This window comes from Typopeltis vanoorti, chromosome 1, assembly GCF_054136105.1.
Source record: "Typopeltis vanoorti isolate ZY-2024b chromosome 1, IOZ_Tvanoo_1.0, whole genome shotgun sequence".
In the NCBI taxonomy this organism is placed as follows: domain Eukaryota; kingdom Metazoa; phylum Arthropoda; class Arachnida; order Uropygi; family Thelyphonidae; genus Typopeltis; species Typopeltis vanoorti.
The window spans coordinates 161131505-161153401 of record NC_143549.1 but is presented as its reverse complement, the minus strand read 5'-3'; the positions used below and the strand labels follow the sequence as shown (position 1 = coordinate 161153401).

General features: G+C 34.3%; 1 protein-coding gene across 2 annotated transcripts in view; it reads right to left on the bottom strand.

Annotated features, from left to right (window-relative positions):
• Nucleotides 1-21897, bottom strand: part of LOC150110586 (DNA (cytosine-5)-methyltransferase PliMCI-like) — a 678915-nt gene that overhangs the window by 531694 nt on the left and 125324 nt on the right. For both annotated transcript variants that reach the window (XM_090399829.1, XM_090399828.1), the window contains exon 7: nt 18013-18119. In XM_090399829.1, coding sequence (XP_090255955.1) covers nt 18013-18119 — 107 coding nt within the window. The remainder of the gene's footprint in view (nt 1-18012; nt 18120-21897) is intronic.

Sequence of the window (21897 nt, the reverse complement as noted above, 5' to 3'; positions counted from 1 at the left end):
TATTGTCAAATCAGATATCATTTTAAAGAAGTTCCTGTCCTTGTATTATTGGTCTCTATTTCTTCACTAAGAAATGTTTTCAGTTCCTCTAATTTTCCCAAATCATGTAATTGTACTTTGGAATCAGATTCTGGAACATTTTCTGTTAGATTTACAGAAATTTCCTTAGACTGTTTCTTTTTATTTGCACCTTTTAATTTATGAAACTTTCCTTCTCTCACTTTATCTACAACCACAATGCTAGGAGAATGAGTTTCATTATATTGAAAAGAGTTCACCTGTTTATTGTTTGAGGAATGAAATATATCTCTAGGTCTCTCTTCCTTTTCTTTAACAAGTTCAAAACATTGTTCAAGATTTTTAACCTTTTTCTTGTATGCTGTTTCTTTCAAATTATCTTTAAGGCCAAGCCTAAATTGATTAAACAGCAACCATTCTAAAGAGGATTTCTCTTCAAATGAAACATTAAATTCATGAGCAATGCTCCAAAGTCTGTGATAATATTCTGAAACAGACTCCCTACTACCTTGAATGCACTGTTGAATTTTCCAAATGTTAGGCCCTAATTCTCTTACACTTGAAAATTCTGATATTAGCAAACTTTTAAAAGTTGCATAACTGTCAGTGTCTCTTAGTAAAGGAGATGTGTTTAAGAATGTTTTGGCTTTGCCCAATAATTTACTACGAAGTATAATTAATAAATGAAAATCTGACCATTTTCCTAAATCTCTAATTTTTTCTGCATATCTGAAAAATGTTTCTACACTTTCACTACTATCACCTGAGAAAGAAGGTATTACTATAGTTGGATTAATTAACCTAAAAAAATTCCCCATCTTTAACTAAAGAAACTTCACTACTAATATTGCTACCTTCTGTAGCCATTTTACTTGAGTCAAGATTTACTTTCTGGATTCTAAAATAAAGTTAAGTCATAACCAATCCTGTAGTCGACTGCGTCAATGTTAATAATTGGTGGATTTTTATATAGATAGAGTATTCGTAAATATTATATCTTAATATAATTCCTACCATAGAAAATGATCTCTGTTTCTAACAATTATTTTTTTAATTCCGAGTGCACCTATATGTTATTATATGCACAAGGGTTTACTCCAATTGGTGCAATGATCTTAACTCTTTCTTTCAGAATCCAAATAATCACTGACTCAAGACCAAAATACAAAATAAGCACATTTAATAAAACAAAAACAATATATATATACACTTCAAACAACTTTAATAACTAACTACAATTTAATTGGATCCAAGGCCTTTTAAAAAATAAACTTAAACTTAAGACTAGACTAAACACTTTGTTTGCACAATCACAAAATGTTCATAGCCAGTTTCTTTCTCTGTCAAGGCCCTTTTCAATAGATATATGACTCTATTCCTCATTTTTACAGAATCCTTTCTCATCATTTATGTAGCACACGAGAATTTTTCCTAACTCAGTTCTGTCTCTTTTTAGTAGAAATAATAGTTAGATCCGGCGTCCTTAATCTTCCTAATCAGAGTTTTCTTGAACATTCCTTTAGAACGTAGATAGCAATTTCTTCTTTTATTCACTAATGCTTACTGACAGTCTTAACTCTTCCACTTTAAAAAACACAGTTCTAAGATTCCCTTTTCGGAATCTACTATTAATCTTTCAATTAGTGTTTCCTCCAATATTCCGTTTAAAACGCATATAGCAATATTTTCTTTTATTTATCCATAATAAAACTTAATAGTTCCACGATTCCTTTTTCGGAATATACTATTAATTTTTCTCCGACTGTCACATAAAAAAACTTTAAGTTCCTCCGAACCTAAATATCTGCCGGCCTGTGTTCTAAATTCCTTCCGAACACTCTCTTGTTTACAGCCGTTACTCAGATACCGGACGCTTTCTTGTCAGCTGTCAATCACTCATCAAACTTCTCCACGAGCATGCGCACTCCTTGGCAAGCGAGACTCTAAGTACTGTATAATGGCTGACACGTTGTCTCCGTTAGCGACAAGAGAATGTCCTCATAAAACACAAAACTTAATATTTCAAACCATAATAAATTTGTTTAAAGTAACACAACTAATTAAATCCGGTAAGTACATTACATTTTTAACTTATTTTACATATCACTTTGGACAAAACAATTCCATAATGGGCACATCGCAAGTGCCGACAATGCGTGTTATGAAAATCAAAAAAAAAAAAAAAAAAAAAAAAAAAAAATCAGCTAATGCCTTTTTATTCCCGTATACGGGAGTAGGCGAGGCCATTTAGCCTTATCTAACTTTTGGAGACTGAGTGGGCAGTTCAATCTCCACTGGTACCCAATCAGAGACAGATGGCCCAAGGCTATCACTAATTAAGCGGTACGCAGTGAAGAGAGACGGCTCAAATGTGCCGCCATCTCGTGGTCTCTAACCCTAACACAATATATTTAATGTCTGAAATAATGTGGGTTCTACGGTCGATTTTCTTGAGTTTACAGGACGAAAAACCCGAGTTTCCGGGAGGAAAAACCTGCTTGCCCGTGCCAGAGATCGACTAACTCGGGAACCGGTCGAAAAAAGGCTTAGAAAAATTTCTTCTAGTCGCCGACTAGACTCGAAACCAAGTCTTCCTTCGTGCGGCCAAGCGCGGTGGTATGCAAACGCCACATCCACTGAGCTAAACAAAACTAATCAATATTTTAACATAAACAATACGTAAAAATATTCAGAATTTTAATTATGATTATTTTTACAATATATTATTATTTTTGGAATTTTTAATTTAGCGATGTAAATATACATCGATGGGATTCTGGGTTCATGAGCAATCTATGTATATTTACGTCGATAGGACTCAAAGTGTTAATACTGTTTTCCTGATGATGTCTCAGTGACAATGAAATACAGGAGTGACTAAACATGTTGCTTCATTATTATTTATGTACTGTATTTATTCCATTAAACTGCATATGCTAAAAGATATTCACTATAGTAAACTATTCACCAATACATATAACAGTTCCTGTAGTCCCTATGAGTTTGTTACAATGAGAGTAGACTCATCACTAATGATGAATCTTACAATGACAGTCACAAAAAGGAATCTCATTCATAAACTAATTCCAATAAGAAATACATAATGCAACCAGTCACTATACACAAACCATGCCACAATCTCCTCATTAAAAATACTTTTACATCCACTTTGTAAACATCTGTGGTATTAACACCCGACATAAATGACATTCACCATTACCCAGTCATCCAAACCTTTGTCTCTTGACAGAAATCCAAACAGAATCTACATCCACTACTGTCCACCTTCAATGTCCAAGTTACATACTTCAAAACTTTTGACAAGAGGATGGGGGTGGCACCTGTGCTTTTGAAAGATCAACGCATTTCTGTTCCCAGATGGCGTTGCTTTCGGCTGTAGTTTCGTTTCCGTCATCACGGTAACTTGCACGCTTGCAGCAGTGATGTAGTGATGAGCGATACCGTGATTTTTCAATCACAGTACGAATTGATACCGTGAAGTTTTCATATGTAATTTTAAACTGTCAGTAGCTCGTGGCACCCGTAACATGTTGTGATGTGATTTCATATTCACAGTGCTGTATTGAAATCGCGAAAAAGGATCATACACAAATTGTGAAATCACATTCACTTCTACCAAATAACAGCTGTTGCTCGTGAATATCAGATATCAGTGAATAAACCACAGTTCGTGAAATATTACTTCACTAGCTTGCAGTGTTGGTGTTCGTGCACCAACGTATTCTGCAACATACCACGTGCACCAGCACATGGTATATTGCAAATTTTCTGATACGTAATTTAGCGTGTGATAGTTACTTTCAAGTTGCGGTGGTGGATGATCCATGTTAGTAACATGAAGAAAAAAGACAGAAAATATATTTTGGTAGAAGAAAAGATGGCTCTGTGACATGTAGATTGGCATGCTGGAACACGTGTGCATGCCTGAAAGTGGCTAATTTAGAATCTCCTGCTTTTGACCTACTCTGGATCAAGGCTACCTTGCTTCACTTAGTAATATTGATCTGCTGCATTTACTGTTTGCCAAATTCTGATAACTACTCAAACCTTTTCACATTCCTCTCCAATAAACTTGACCATTTGGAATCCATCCATCCAAATAGTGAGGTTATCCCTAGAGGACCTCAATGTCCCCAATTCTAACTCGCTCCCCTTTTCTGATACCACCAACCAAGCTGGACGAGAGGCAGAAATCTCTGCAATAAGCAATAATCTAATGCAAATCGTTCATCTACCTACACAAATTCCTGATAACTCTCTTCACTCTCCCAATATTGAGGAAAATGGAAATCTGCGCATCTGTTCCCAGATGGCATTGCTTTCGGCTGTAGTTTCATTTCCGTCATCACGGTGACTTGCACGCTTGCAACAGTGATACCATGATTTTTCAATCACAGTACCAATTGATACTGTGAAGTTTTCATATGTAATTTTAAACTGTCAGTAGCTCGTGGCACCCGTAACATGTTGTGATGTGATTTCACATTCACAGTGCTGTATTGAAATTGCAAAAAAGGATCATATACCAATTGTGAAATCACATTCACACTTCTACCAAGTAACAGCTGTTGCTCGGAAAATATTAGATATCAGTGAATAAACCACAGTTTGTGAAATATTACTTCACTAGCTTGCAGTGTTGGTGTTCATGCACCAACGTATTCTGCAACATCCCACGTGCACCAGCACATGGTATATTGCAGATTTTCTGATACGTAATTTAGCGTGTGATAGTTACTTTCAAGTTGCGGTGGTGGATGATCCATGTTAGTAACATGGAGAAAAAAGACAGAAAATATATTACGGTACAAGAAAAGAAGGCTCTGTGATGTGTAGATTGGCATGCTGGAACACGTATGCAATTAGCAAAAGATCTTGGACTTTTACTATCGCAGTCAAAGTGAACACGATAGTAAAAAACAAGTCCTTTCCCTCTAATTGTACAAGTGAGTTTCAGCCATTAGATTTGGGCATCAACCATGCATTTAAATGGAAATATAGAAAAATGTTGAAAAAGCTGTTTTTATGCATGATAATGGTATGGACCCAAAACAAATGACCATATCATCCTTGATGCCATGCATTATGTGGTCAAAGCATGGTTGCATGTTTTATCTCCCTTATGAAACTATATCCAACTGTTTCCGGAAGACAGGAGTTACGTTTGTGGAAGAGGAGGAACAAGAAGATATGTCAAAGCTCAACAACTGGTATTCTTCCTCATTTCACTATGTTGATGTTGGTTTGATCACATCAGTGGTACCAAGTGTAGAAGATATCATTTCCAACCACCTTGTGAAGAAGAAGGGGAAGAAGTGGTTGAAGAAGACTGTGATAAGAACCTACTGTCCCTACTAGTAAAGAAGCAATGGAAGCAATCTCTGTTTTGAGGCAGTATATTGCATCAGGAGACAATGGGGCATTTAATGCCTTATACACAGTGGAGAAGCAGGTGGAACTTATAAGAATGCATAAAAAGCAAAAACAATCAAAGATTTTTTTTTTAAAACAGATCAATATAAGTAATTGTAAATTCATTTATTTATTTTCAGTTATTAAATTTTGTAATCTAGTATGTAAAGTGACATACTAGCAGTAAGTCATCTTTTAGCCTTTTTTTAATGTTTTTTTTTCCTATTTCCTGCTATTTACACTTTTTTCCATCAGTCCCCTGGAAGTGTAAGAAAGGGGTTTCACTGTACCACCTTCTGGTCTATCTGCAACCTTCTGTAATTGGGTTGCCAGCTTCCTCTCCAGTTATTCACTGCATGTCATGGTTGATGCCTCTCTCTTCTAGCCTTCTCATGCAGGGCTATCTCAGGACTCTGTCCTATCCACCTTAACCACGCTAACGGCCAAGACGTCTATAGACGTTCAAGTTATCATGGATGTGAAGTGCATATTAAAATTGTAATACCATTGATATCACATTGAAATATATGATGGATACGAAGTGTATGCGGATGCGTATTTGATCCATAATGGCCGGTAAGGTGGTTAATCTACATAAACAACCTACTCTTAATCACCACTAATCCTATTCATAGCTTTTCAGATGATAATACTGTTTGGAGATTATTTTATTTCATCTGTATAAAGAAGATTTTTTATTCCAAGTGTTTAGTATTTACACAGAAGTTCAATTCTGATTGGTGCAATGACTTTTAACTGTTTCTTTTAGAATCCGGAACATCACTGACTAAAGACCAAATACAAAAATATACACATTTAATAAAACTTAAACAATATATACACTTTAAATAACATTACAGAACTGGATCCAAGGCCTTCTAAAATAAATCTACACTTTAAAGATTTTCTTATTCAACGATATTAAAATCATTCATTCTCTGACTCATTCTATTATTGGATTGTTCGACATATACTTAATCACGTCTACAGACGAAACACCTTGTTTACACAACAACAACAAAAATGTGCATCAGAGTCAATTTCTTTGCTAGGCCCTTTCGAAAATATAAAATTTTCTTCTTCCTTTCCATGGAATCTTTTTTATCTCCCTTATATAGCACACAATATTATTCCTTCTGTCTTTCTGAAGTATAAATATTCTTACCTCTTGCAGCTCTATTTGACACACAATTTACTAAATTTTTTTTAACAGAGAAAGAAATTTCTTCTACCACTTCATAAACAACATATCTAAGTCGAGCTCTTCAGTTTAAGCCACTTTACACTTTCAAATATAGCCAACTGTTTTTTCCATAGTAATCCAATATCCTCAAGATAAAAGGTGAAATTTTCCATTTAGCATTTCCTCGAACATTCAATTACAACTCCAACTGCAATATCTTCTTTTATTTACAAAATATATGTTGACAGTCTCAACTCCTCAAGTTTAAAGACTCACAGTTCTATTGTTCCTTTTTGGAATCTTGTATTTAGAGATTCCTGTTTTCGTTACTCTTGTTTTCGTTACCCCAATACTGAATGCTCTCTCTGTCAGCTGTCAATCACCCATCAAACTCCTCGGCAGGTATGCGCACTCGATGTAAATGGCAAGCAAGAAGTTATGTATAACAGCTGACACGTCTCGTTAGCGACAACAGAATGTCTTCACAAACCACAAATATTTCAACACTTGACAATTTTAAATTGCAATAAAAAAAAAAAAATTCAAATTATTGCAAGTGATCAGATTCTAGTAAGTACATCAATTTCAAATGGTTTACATTTCATTTTGACAAGAATAATATCAATAACAGGCACATCGCACATCAATTGCAGTCAAGTGCCAATATTATGTGTTACGAAACCATAACTAATAATATATTAACATAGAGAAATAATTGTAAAAAGATTAATAAATATAAATTATGATTATTTTCACAACACTTTCTATTTATCTCCTTTAGCAAACCAAACATCCCAAACATCTATACCATCTACAACTAGTGCCTTAAGCATCAATCTATGTACTACCCCTTCAATGGGATGAGAACCATCTGGCCATATTCAGTGCAATGAAAACATAGTCTTGCCTGCTCTCTCACAAAAGAGATCTCAGCTCACATTCCCTTCAACTAAGCAATACACAAATCACCATACAAGATCAGATCTCTCCCAGTGCTTGGACTAACAGTTAGCTCCAGTCTCTGTTGGCACAAACATCACATTAATAGCTTCTTCAGAATTCAAAATTCTAGGCTTTCTCTTTTGTTCAAGATGATATTTTACACTCCATCAACTTTTAACTATATACAAATCCCAAATATGTCCATGCTTTGAATCCTGCTCACATGCTTGGATTGGAGTGGAGCACCTAAAATGTCTCTAAAAATTCTTGACATTGTCCAGAGGAGAGTAATTTGGTTCATAGATGACCCCTCTCTCTTACAGATTCATTTCAACCTCTATCCCAAAGATGCAAGCAATGTTTTGGGTCTGAGTCTCTTCTACATGTACTTCAATAACATTGCTCCAGGTACATAAACAAAAGCAGCAGTTGCTCAGCACCCATTTACTGTGCACTGTAAACAAACCTGCTTTTCCTCTTACTCTTTTATTCCATCTACCTCCATCCTCTAAAACAGCCTTTTGCAAAGAAGTATTTCCAAACTTCAACTTCCAACAAAAAAAAATAGCCAAATGAAAAGAACATCTAGTACAAATAGCATATGATAAAATATCCAGGAAGACAATGAACTACAAACCAAAACTTCAAAGAGACAGAGGAAGAACAATGAAATGTTGGGCTGTGACTGATACAGGCCACCTGGCCAAGAGAAGGAAGAAGAAATAAATTGGATATCATAAAACCTGATACCTAATTTTGATATCAGGTTTAATGTAACTTTCCATAATAATAATGTGATCCATAAAGATATTGAATAACAGTAAAGATAATATAAACTTTTGTCTTACATCCTGATTCTACAACAAACCATCTCCCTTTACATACTTGGCTGCAGATTCTTACAACTTAGTTAAGTTTGAGCTAAATACTGATTTGTAAAATGCTCTATTGATATTATATAATTTACAGTTTACAATTCTCTTCTGTTCTCTTAAATCTTTATCATATGCATTCTCTTCATTTTCAAAACTTAAATTCAGATCCATTTCATATTCCCATGATTTCTTTATTATAAATCTAAATAAAAATCTGATCTTCGCAATCTCTATTTTGATCTGAACTCAGCTTTCTCTTCAATATGTATATATATTTTTTATCCTCTTCTCAAATATGTTTCTATAAATCTTACCTGGGAATTAGGAGGAATTGGATTGTAATTCTCTTTATTGTAAAGGTGCGTATAGCAAACATCATTATAACAAACTACAGAAAGGTCTCAATCAAAGCTCCCAAATGTAGAATGCCATGTTAAAAGAAATTTGCAATTGCAAACAACTAATCACTACAACAAATTATTCCTGTAGTTTGCCACAGTTAACAATATTTCCCTTTTCAAGAGATAAGTTTAATAATTATCCTAATACTAATTTAGGATAATTATTTAAAAAACATTAATAAGCATCATATAATAATTTCTTGAAAAGCAATCAAGCTTTGTATCTCAGTCACTTGGATAGTTCTAATAAGCTGTTATAGCAGAGCATGAAAGCCAACTCTCACTACAGCAAACATCATAATAGCAACTTACTGAAAAGTCCTGACAAAAGCAGCATAGGTACCATCTTCATCAAATTCCTGATACATATACCCACAAGAGGTACAGGATATGACAGTACTACATGAAAAATTACATCATTACTAACTTCCTATCTATAATTATTCTCCAAATCAGACTGTTACCTGTCAAGACTCCAACATTATCAGATTTTATATTTCTGTCTTTTAAGGCACTATTTACTGTATCAATCTACCTATATCTTGGTCTTCCTTTGGGTCTTTTTCCTACCAACCTGGCAAAACACTTGTTTTGCTAATCTTTCCTCTCCCATTCTGTTTTAAGTGACCATACCACCTGAGATAAGCTCTGCTAACACATTCCTGAATGCTGACAATGTCAAGTTCTTTCCTAATATTCTCGCTTTTAATATGATATTGCCATCGATGCCATCTGTTCACACCCCTAATCTTTCTCAAGACTCGCATATCTGCGGTCTCTAGTCCTTGGTCAAGTGTTTTACTTCTTACCCAACTCTCAGATCCATAAGTTAAAATTGGTTTGAATACTGCCTTGTATCAGCTAATTTAGTGTTTTGGCTAATTTCTCTCTTATTCCATATAAATTTATTCAGTTGACTTCCTACCATACCAGCTCTGTTGATTCTGTTGTCTATTTCCATATTTAATTTACCACCTTCACTAAAAATTATGCCTAAGTAGCTGAAATGTTTTTACTTGTTCTATAGGTTCTCCATTTACAATGCAGTTCATATTTTCAATGTTTCTGCCTATTTTCATTGTCTTTGCAATGCTGACCTTCATACCATATCTATTACAACAGTTATTCAATTTAGTCAGGGAATCTTGCAGACTTGTCGCGGATTTATTTAGAAGTATAACATCATCTGCATAAAGCAAAGATTAATATCTCCAATTTTGATATCAGGTTTAATACCACTTTCCTTCATAAAGTGATCCATATAGATAATTAATAACAGAAGGGATAATGCACATTCTAGTCTGACACCAGATTTAACATTAAACCACCTTCCTGTACTTTTTTCAATTCTAACTGCTGACTTACAACTCAAATAAAGACTAAGTACTGCTTGATGAATAGCATTCCTCTTGGCATATGAATTTTTTCCAAATCTACAAAACTTAAATACACATCTTTGTTATATTCCCATGATTTCTTAACTATTTGTCGTAAAGTGAATATCTGATCCTGACAGTCTCCCTTTGACCTGAATCTATTCTGTTCTTCACCAAGCTTCACTTCCACAGTCCTTCTCAACTGTTTCTCAAGTATAGTTGCATAAATCTTACCAGGAACACTCAGAGAAATTCCTCTGTAATTCTCACATTCAGTTTTATTTCCCTTTTTATATATGGATACAATGAGAGCTCTACTCCAATCATCTGGAATTCGTCCCTCTGTCCGGGGGTGAAGTAACGTCTTGAGCGAAAGAGACATCCTAGTTTTTTTTTTTGAGGCTTAGGATGCAATGGTTGTGATATTTTTATGCCATGAGAGATTTGACGTAAGGGTGATTTCAAGAAGAGAGATCTCAAACTGTCTGTAAATTTGGGTATCGTCAAAAAGGATACTGGGGAAAAAAATGGTTCTTTTTTTATGGTAAACAGTACAGAACGGGCTTTATCAGCACTGAAATTGATGTGATTATCTAAATCCCTTTGTAGGATGGCTTGGAGATCGGAATTGAGGGTGGTGGTGGTTGATGTTCTCTACGTTGAGGTGAGTTGTGTTTCGGCATCTCTGCCTGCAAGATCTGTATAATTGGAGGAGGAAAGCCAACTAGTGTTGTGGATGTTAAAATCTCCTAGAAAGATGATTTCGCTGTCAGGATAGTGAGATTGGAGAAAGTCGATTTTTAGGGAGAGGAAATTAAAGAGCTCTGGGTGGTTGGTTGTGTTGGGGAAGCAACAGAGACAGCAGATGAATTGGACTGAGTGGGGAAGGGATATTTTTAACCAAAGGTCAAAGTTGGGTGATTCAAGGTTGGGTGCTCTCTGGCAAAATATGTCAGAGCGGATGTATGCGCAGACACCACCCTTAGGACGAAAGTTGTTAAAGAGTGAGCAGTTTGGAAGGTTGAGATAAGTGGTGCTTGGGGGATGTGAGATTTGAGTTTCTGCCAGGAAGAGTAGGTGAGATTTGGTAGGCTGTAGGTGGTAGTGGACACTATTCAGGTTGGAGTTTAGGTCACGGATGTTGGTGAAGTGGATGTGCAGGGTTTTGGGATCATATGTTGGACCGCATGGGTCTTGCACATTTCTTATGAAGTGTAGCCACTGTAAGACTTTTATACCTCCATCCGTGAGCATTTCTGGTCGAATATCATCTATTCCTGCTGCCTTTCCACATTTCAGGGTTTTGATGGGTTATACTTCAAGTATGGATATGTATTCTGACTGCATGACTGGCCAGTGTTTTGTACCACTGTGCTGTCATCACTGCCTGTTCCATTTAGCAATTTTTCGAAGTAATTACTCAATACTTCAAGGATATCTTTTTCTCCTGTTTTCATCTCACCTTTATCATCTCTAATTCCTTTTACAGCACTCTTTCCTCCATTTCTGAGCTTCTTCAACAACCTCCAGAATATCTTGCCACCTTCATGATATTTATTTTATATGTCTTACCAAAGTTCTCCCATGACTCTTTTGTTTAGCTAGTTTTACACAGTGTTTAGCTTTCTAACATCGATTTCTGTATTCTCTAAGAGCACAAGCTGACTTATTTGCCAGGCACTTTTGATATACTTTCTTTTCTTTCACTGCCTCTTTGACTTGAGATATGGAGTTCTGATTTTTCTATCCTTACAGAGAACCTCACCACATACCTCCCTGGCTGAACCAAACAGTGTTTTCTTCAGGGCTTGCCACTTTATCTCTGAGGTTTGGTTCCTGTTCTCAAACTCTTTCATTTTTTTCTTCAATCATGTTTGTGTGTTTTAGTCTGCAGTTCACATATGAGAGATGCTCAACTTTTATTCGTTTTAAAACTTTCTTACATGTTCTTCTTTCCAATAAGAAATTCAATTTTATCTTGCTCGAGACTAAATGGTGATCACTTCCAATTTCAAATCCTCTGTACACACTCTGGTGTCCTGTACCAGGGAGAAAACACCACTATCAACAATAACATAATCAATGTTATTGTTGATTTTGTTATGCCTTGCCTCTTCTCTCCATGTGAATATTTATTTATTTATGCACATATTTATGTTGAAACATCATCATCATCAAATTCCTGCCATGTACCCTCAAGGGGTGTACAGGATATGACAGTACTACATGAAAAAATTACATCATTACTAACTTCCTATCTACAATTTTCCTCCAAATCAGTTGTCAAGACTCCAACATTATCAGATCTTATATTTCTATCGTCTAAGGCACTTTGTACCGTATCAATCCACCTATATCTTGGTCTTCCACTGGGTCGTTTTCCTGCCAACCTGGCAGAGAACACTTGTTTTGCTAATCTTTCCTCTCCCATTCTATTTAAGTGACCATACCACCTGAGATTAGCTCTGCTAACGCATTCCTGGATGCTGACAATGTCAAGTTCTTTCCTAATATCCTCATTTTTAATATGATATTGCCATTGATGCCATCTGTTCACGCCTCTAATCTTTCTCAGGACTCTCATATCTGCGGTCTCTAGTCTTTGGTCAAGTGTTTTACTTCTGACCCAGCTCTCAAATCAGTAAGTTAAAACTGGTTTGAACACTGTCTTGTATACAGCTAATTTAGTGTTCCGACTAATTTCTTTCTTATTCCATATGAATTTATTCAATTGACTTCCCACCATACCAGCTTTCTTGATTCTGTAGTCTATTTCTATATTTAATTTACCATCTTAAGTAAAAATCATGCCTAAGTAGCTGAAATGTTTTACTTGTTCCACAGGTTCTCCATTCACAACACAGTTGACATTTTCAATGATTCTGCCTATTTTCATTGTCTTTGTCTTTTTATTGCTGACCTTCATACCATATCTATTACAACAGCTATTCAATTTAGTCAGAGAAACTTGCAGGCTTGAAGCGGATTTATTTAGAAGTATAACATCATCCGCATAAAGCAAAGAGCTGACATTAACATCTCCAATTTTGATATCAGGTTTAATACCACATTCCTTCATAATGTGATCCATATAGATAATGAATAACAGAGGGGATAATGTACATCCTTGTCTCACACCAGATTTAACATTAAACCATCTTCCTGTACTTCCTTCAATTCTAACTGCTGACTTACAACTCAAATAAAGACTAAGTATTGCTTGATATAATGCCCCATTGACACCATATAACTGCAGCGTATTGAATAGCTTCTCTCTTGGCACCTTGTCATATGCCTTTTCCAAATCGAGAAAACTGAAATACAGATCTTTGTTATATTCCCATGCTTTCTCGACTATTTGTCGTAAAGTGAAGATCTGCTCCCGCCTAATAAAAAATGATGGTACAACATGACAAAAATGTTGAAACATTCTGTTAGTAATAACCAGTCCATTTCATGAGCAGAAATCCAACAGGTATTTGCCATTATTATTAGCTTTGTTCTTTTCTCCAAATTTTCCCAATATATTTTTGAATGTCTGGCAGTCATTTCCTACTCTGCTATTTAGATCACAAACAAGGACCAACTTTTCCTTTTTTTAATGTGTCAGTTGCTTTCTCTAAAGCCTCAAGAAATTCCTCCACTTCTACCTTCTGTGGGACCATCCCCATTCTCATATTTGCCCACATCACTCTACTTGAGACTGCCTGCCATTCAAGAAGATTAGCTTCGTATTAAGTGTTGAATATTATGGCTACTCTTTCTTTTCCTTGATTGTCATTGCCTGAATATAACATTTTGTATTTATTGCTCAGAAAGATTTCACCAGTTTTTGCCTTTTTTGTTTCAGTCACCCCTATTATGTCGATCTGTTACTTATCTAGTTCCTCAGCTAGCTCCATTTCTTGGCCATTCAGTCTTCGTATGTTGATAGTACCGATCTTGAACTCTGATAATGTTGAGTTGGGGTGGGTTTCAGGATTTGTTCCAGTAGCTGACTTTTCACTGTTTGCCCTGGTTCCCTGGCGAAAACAATGGGGCCTTGTTTAACCGGGCGACGCCCCAGCCAGCATGAAATTCCGTCATGTTGTACCATCATTTTTTATTTTTATTTAATCCCAAATTGCCAGCCTATCCTCATTCGTTCAGTATCTACATAGATACCTAACATGGTACACCACGAGAAGGTGAGGATTGGACATTAGGTCATAAGCCCTGATCAGTTCTTCACATTCGTTTAACGGCTATGTGGAAGTTTCCTCTCAGTTATATAGCTTTGACCCTTAAGCACCCCGCATAGGTACCATGGCAAGTTAAAAGAAACTGACCTTAGTAAACTATCCATTATAACAAATGATTCCATTAGTTCCCACAAGTTTGCCATAGCAAACTTGTGGGAAATTATGTTTGCTATATTTATGAATTTCTTCTGTAATAACATGAAAGAAATTCAAGCAATATTTAAAATGTTCATAAACTTTGGTTACAGTAATGTTAATAACAGTGTTCTGGTTGATTTGCCTACTGTGCAGGATGAAAAATCTGAATTTCTAGGGGGGGGGGGGGGACTATGCCACCTCCATATAAGAACAGCTAACCATTCAGTTAACAAGCCCTTTTAAAGGGTTTTTCACATCCTAAACAGAATTTGAACCTAAACCTTTCTAACAAATGAATTCATCATGACTGACAGCATCATGGAAGCTCCAAATTAACCAGGATTTACTGACTCTTAGCTATTCTTTCAAAGTAAAGAATTACTGAATTCCAGTTATGTGTATTGTACAGTATAAAGCACATTAAAGGTAAAGAACTAGCTGCATTTTAATTACAGCAAAGGCTAAAGTAACTAAAAGTTATAAGGTCAACATTGTGTCTGTCAATTTGATGTACTCTCCAGATAGCTGGTCTGTTTTTCTAGTAGATAAATCAGGATTTCTAGGAGCAAAAACCATATGACCATTATATGAGACTGACTAACTCACCTTCAACTGAAAAGCCTTCATAAAGTATTCTAAACAGGATTCTTGGAATAGGTGCAACTACTTCTGATGTAGTATTATGTACTATAATTTCATCGACCCTTCCATTAACATATCCAGCAAATGATTTCCTACAACAGCATTTGCCAGTCTCACTGCACATATACACATAATGTGAATTACAACATTATCAACAACTCAGAATCATGCAACTTTGATTAACCACCCAATCAGCCATAAGGATTAAATATATCAAATATATATGCTACATATCCATATCATTTTTGTCTATAATATTCAAAGGTTATACCGACTTCAATGGATGCTTTGCATCCATTCATAATTATGGAAGTATATACACATCCAGGATGGTATAGTAGTTAAACAGAGATCACCTAATGAAGATTAGTATTTATTAAAATTAATAAGTTCACAAGAAATCTAAAATTATTAATATATATAATTATCAAATATAGAAAATTAAATTTTATTTCTTTTATGGTTACAGTGATCAGCATTCATTTTAAAAATTTTATGAAGTTTACAACCGTGTTAAAAACAACTTTTTTTATTATTATTCCGACGTTTCGATCTTCACATCAAGATCATCATCTGGAGCATACATAAATATACAGGACAAGCTGAGTTACATCATTAACTGTAAGCTAGAGAAACAATGATTTGATCACATGTTATTCTACTGGCGTGACCTCTGGTGAAAAAAAAAAAAAAATAAATAATAATAAAAATAAATTTTTACATCAAGCTAAATTCTATCTTTCTTTTAGATGGTTTTCTTTCAGAAACAAATGGTGTCCTATTTTTAGTATTACAATTCTTATTTTTGATTTACAATACTGGATTTTCTACAGTCCTGTTTATAGTTGTTCTTGGTGAGGAAGGTCGAATATATACCTTCCATATGTTTGGGATTTTTAGACCATCATTGTTGTTCAGATTGGGGTAGTTGATAATAATCTCACAGGTTTCCTTGAATTTCCATTCATACCATGTTCTAGTGTGATGTAGGATACACAAAAACTCCTACCACCATCCAACATAAAAACTAGATGTCATCAACATGCTAAAAAACAGAGCTCAGACGATCTGTTCCAGTGAACAGGCACTGAAAGGCGAATTTAAAATTATCAGTAATAACTTACAAAAAAATGGATACAGCCAAAACACTATTAACAAAATTCTCTACAAAACCACAATAAAAACAAAGACAAACCAGATGACAGTAAAACTATAACTATTCCCTACATTAAAGGAATATCAGACAAAATAAACAGAGTACTACAAAAGTACAACCTCAAAGTCACCTTTAAACCTCCTGCAAAATTAAAAAGCTTACTCAACTCATCCAAAGACCCACTCCCTCCACTAGCCCACCATGGAGTATACCGGATTTATTGTACTTGCAACATACCATATACAGGAGAAACAGGACGCACTATTCCTATTAGACAAAAAGAACATAAACAACACATTAAATATAATAATTATGGTGAAGCTGGCCTTTCTGATCATGCGCTGAATACCTTACACAGAATTGACTGGAAAATCACCTGCTGTCTACATCACACTAGAACATGGTATGAACAGAAATTCAAGGAAGCCTGTGAGATTATTATCAACCACCCCAATCTGAACAACAATGATGGTCTAAAAATCCGAAACATATGGAAGGTATATACTGGATTTTTTAATGGATTTTTTACAGTCCTGTTTATAGTTGTTCCTCACTAAGAACAACTATAAACAGGACTGTAAAAAATCCAGTATTGTAAATCAAAAATAAGAATTGTAATACTAAAAATAGGACACCAATTGTTTCTGAAAGAAAACATCTAAAAGAAAGTTTATTCCTGTCATTGTAAAATAGAATTTAGCTTGATGTAAAAATTTATTATTAATTTTTTTTTTTTTTTCACCAGAGGTCACGCCAGTAGAATAACATGTGATCAAATCATTGTTTCTCTAGCTTACAGTTAATGATGTAACTCAGCTTGTCCTGTATATTTATGTACGCTCCAGATGATGATCTTGATGTGAAGATCGAAACATCGGGATAATAATAAAAAAGTTGTTTTTAACACGGTTGTAAATTCCGTAAAATTTTTAAAATAAATTTTATTTCCATATCATTTCTCACCCAAAAAGATGTGGCATTATACTAATAATGAATATAATATATATAACACACTGTGAATAAGCCAATGGTTGAAAAGTGAGATGGAAACTCACGATAATTGATTTAACAAACACTATGTGCAATTCTTGTGAAACATAATGGCATTATAGGTGATTATAATGATTTATACCTCTTTTTAAAATTTTATAACGAGGTATAAATTTTAGATGAAGAATGAAGAGAATGATATAAAATAAAATTAAACTAAATTAAAACATTGTGATATAAAGTAAAGAAAAATCATGATATACAGAACAAAGATGATAAAAGAACAGGGTCTGAAGCCACAATAGCATAGTTTCAGGACAGAAAGCCATCTATCTGCATAAGAAGCAAGCAAAAAAAAAGAAGAAAGAAAGAAAGAAAAGGCAAATGGAAGATAAGAACATGTTCAAATGAATTTTCTTGCAAACTAAATCAAATGCCCTGGAAATTTCAGGCACATTAGTCTGAACATATTTCATTCAGAGTGAATTCACAAAATGGCCAATGAAAAAGTCTACAATTACATTATAAAATATATGATAATATTAAAAAAAAAAAAAAAAAAAAAAGAATCCATATGTACTGTCAATGAATTTTAAAAGACCTCAAGTGGCAATTACCTGAAATGTGTGATCCGATGTTGTGGTCTTTCTGTAATATCACTATCTGTTTCTTCGCCGGTAAAAAGAGAAAGTTTTGGATCTGTTAACATAATAAATTCCTCGACCTAAAAATATAAAACAGTATAACTTAAAAACTACATGCGATGAAAGAAAACAAGAGGTAATTTCAAACAAACTATGACTGGTTTCATTCAATTTATCATGTTTCAATCACAAATTTATTTTACACAAAAGCATTCATATCATAACATTTGCTTAAAACTGTTAAAAATTATAAACATTTCAGAAAAAAAAAAAAAAAAACGATTTGTTTTCTTTCTTAAATTTCTCCTTTTCTGAAATTCTTTCCACTTTGTTTTATTAATTTTCCTCTGGAAATTAATAAAACAAGGGGGAAAAGAATTTCAAAAATTAGATATTAACAGAACACAGAAGTATGGATATTAAAAGACATCAGCTGAAACAGTTCAGTCACCTAATTAGAATGCATCCAGAAAGACTAGTGTGCATCAGGTGCTGAATGGATAGATGAAAGGATCTCAGCCCAAAGGAGGACCAATACTAAATGGTTACCAACATTACAAACACAAATTCAGATGAAATAAGAAGCTAACACAAAAAATAACAGTGATAATTTGTGAAGCTGTGCTAGCTATCCACAAAGGAAATTCAAGTTTTTATAATATATCTAGAAAATCAATTCCTGATTGGCATCCTCAAGGGGTGAACAGGATATTATGATAGTATTGTATAATTATGTTTACATTATTACTCTATGAACACTTTTCTTCAAAATTAATCTATTTGTCCAATCTACAATATCATCAGATCTCACATTTCGTCATTTAATCACTACTAACTACGCCTTCATCTTGATATTCCTGCCATCAACTATGTGTTTTGCATTTTCTCACCAATGAACCAAGGTAACGTAAAGTTGTTTAAGTTACCTTAGTTCTATTCTTACATTCTTGAACATTTACGATATCGAATTGTTTAGTAAATATCTTCAATTTTAATATGATTCTGCCATTAATTCTACCTGTTCCTCCATTAACTTTTCTCAGAACTCTCATATCTCTAGTCTTTAGCCTTTGTTATACTGAACTAACAGTTTTATTTTGATATTTATAGCATACCCTGGTTATACAACACATTAGGTTCCAGACCACTGTCATATAATGAATTTCATCATATAGTGAATCGCTATCCCCCCCCCCTCTGCCAATGTGTATAATGGTTCAACAGCATTTTTATGCAGTTATATATGTGCATAAATGACATAAATAAAGCATTTCTTTATGTGAAATACACAAATAAAATTTCATTCTAAATAACATGGCTAACCAGTCATCAATCTACACCATTAAATGTTGTTTTGACAATAGGAATGTTACATTTACAGCACATTTCACTTCACTAAGAACTTTATCTCTGTTATCTTTATCTTTATTAACTGTAACAACAGTAATGCAAAGTAAGTTTAGCCAGCAGCCTATTTCAATATTTGATAAGCCATCATTATTATATTTAATAATTTGGATCTCAGTAACTAATGTAACAGGTTTATGCGTCTTCTTTTTGCTGGAAGCAACCGCACCCTTCTTTATCTGCCATTATTAACACGTTGACCGCCGTATGAATCAAATACGATTCACACTACATTTGTTCAATGCGTTGCGTGAATCATATTTGATTCGCATAAAGATTTTTCTTTCAGGCCGTGTAGTTCACCCGTGATTCGTATCTAAATGAAATGCTAATGGGTAATGGAAATGTGGGGCCTGGTAAACAGGTTTATATGGTTAGCACAGTAGAATTTCAACTACACGACCTATTATAGGGGTTTTATTTTTACCTGATTTAGGCCAATTTCTAATGTTGAATCAAACAATAACAATGGTGCTAAATATTTATTTATAATATATGTCATTAGAAATGTTACAAATCATAAATTTTTCTTCTAAACAATTGAAAAACTAATAAACAAAAAAATGTCAAATAATAGACAAATTGATATGAAAAAAATAATTAGGTGAAATTATTATTAACAATTACAAAGTACAGTTATGCACAATAGTAAAACAACGAACACAGTAAAATTTTTTGCACTGAACACATTTCCACCGTGTTTGTGTCGCCTTAGATGTTGCATATTTTCTATTATGTTCTTCGGTTAACTTTTTGTAGCAAGATGTACATCTTCTCCTATTACTGGTACCAACCTCTTCTAAAATATGTTTTTCCTTGTCTGAAGTCGAAGCGACATTATTTTCCTTTGGTGTAATTCCTAATAACTCTTTTGCGATTTTTTCTCTAAATTCTGTGATGCTAATGTTTTTATCAGTAACTCGCTTATATACTATAAAAGGGTTCACCACAGCAGAACCTAAAAGAATTTCAACTGCGAGTTTTCGATACCATTTCACACTTCTTCGAAGACAAGAAGCATAGGCTTTTATCTGATCAGATAGATCAATAAAACTTTTGCTTTTGTTATAGTCCATAATAGCTTCCGGCTTTTGCACTTCATTACCATTTCTTGCTGTAAGGGATTTCATTTTGTTTGTGTGTTTTGTTGATAACATAAGCACTTCACGTTTATCGCACCATTTTATTACCACCACCCCTGTGTCACTTTCTTTACCAATTATTTCACCCTTTTTCAATTTCTTCTGGGTAACATCCTGTGGAATTCCCTTTCGATTTTTTCTCAAAGTGCCTACAAGGTGTGTTTGTCTATTCAAAAGTTTGTGCGCTAATTCAATACTGGTATAATAATTATCTACAAATATTGTGCGTCCATGGTCAAGAAGATTCTCACAAAGTCCCATAACAATTGAAGTTGGAACACTATTAGTAGCATTGGTCTTTTCTGCCCCGCAGTATATCTTGAAATCATATGTATATCCATCTTCAATACACAATTTGAATAGTTTTATGCCAAATTTGTGTCGTTTATTCTTGATGTACTGTCGAAAGGCAATACGACCTCGGAAAGGAACTAAAGTTTCATCAACGCAAATATTACTCGAAGGCGTCATTATTTTCTGGAAATTTTTTCTTATATGATTTATGAGAGGTGTAATTTTATAAAGTCTTTCAGAAGTATTTCCACCCTCGTTGTCTGTGAAGTGCCAGTTACTGAGAAGAAGATCGAACCGATTCCTTGACATAACTTGTTTGATTTCTGTAGAATAGAGGATGTTATTCGACCAATAACACTCTAATTTTGGCATCTGCACTAAACCGAACCAAATTTGCAGACCCAAAAATATCTTCATTTCATTGGGATTTGTGTTTTTCCACTTTCTTATCCTTGCTTTTGGTAAACTTCTCTTACTGAGTTTTTGAAGAGCGTATCTGTTAGTTTCTTGCACCATTAGGTCCAGCAGTCCTTCATCAACAAACATAAAAAAGAAGTCTACAGGCTGTTTATCATGCATTTCTTCAATAACATTTTGTTTTATTCCAAAATTATTATCCACAAACTGAAAATGTTTTAGTTTATCACCTGTAATTTCATTCCATTGTAGGTCGGTTGAATTCACATTTCCAAGTATTTCATCTGAGGAATTTCTTATAACATCATCAATTGTTTGGTCTACAGAATGAGCAGCAGTAAACTGAGATGTACTAGGAGCGAAAACTTCGGTATTACCAGTTGTAGATACTTTTATTCTCTTCCTAGCAATGAGAGAATCAGAATCTGAAGACACAGAACTAAGATCACTTCCGTAGTAACTTTCCGTAGAATATTCATATGGTTCGTCATCAGATAGAACTTCATTTATCAAGGCTTCTAAATGACGTTGCTCTTTTTCGTAGTCTCCCATATTAGGGCAATTTATAACAATATTTATCACTATAACAAATTTATTC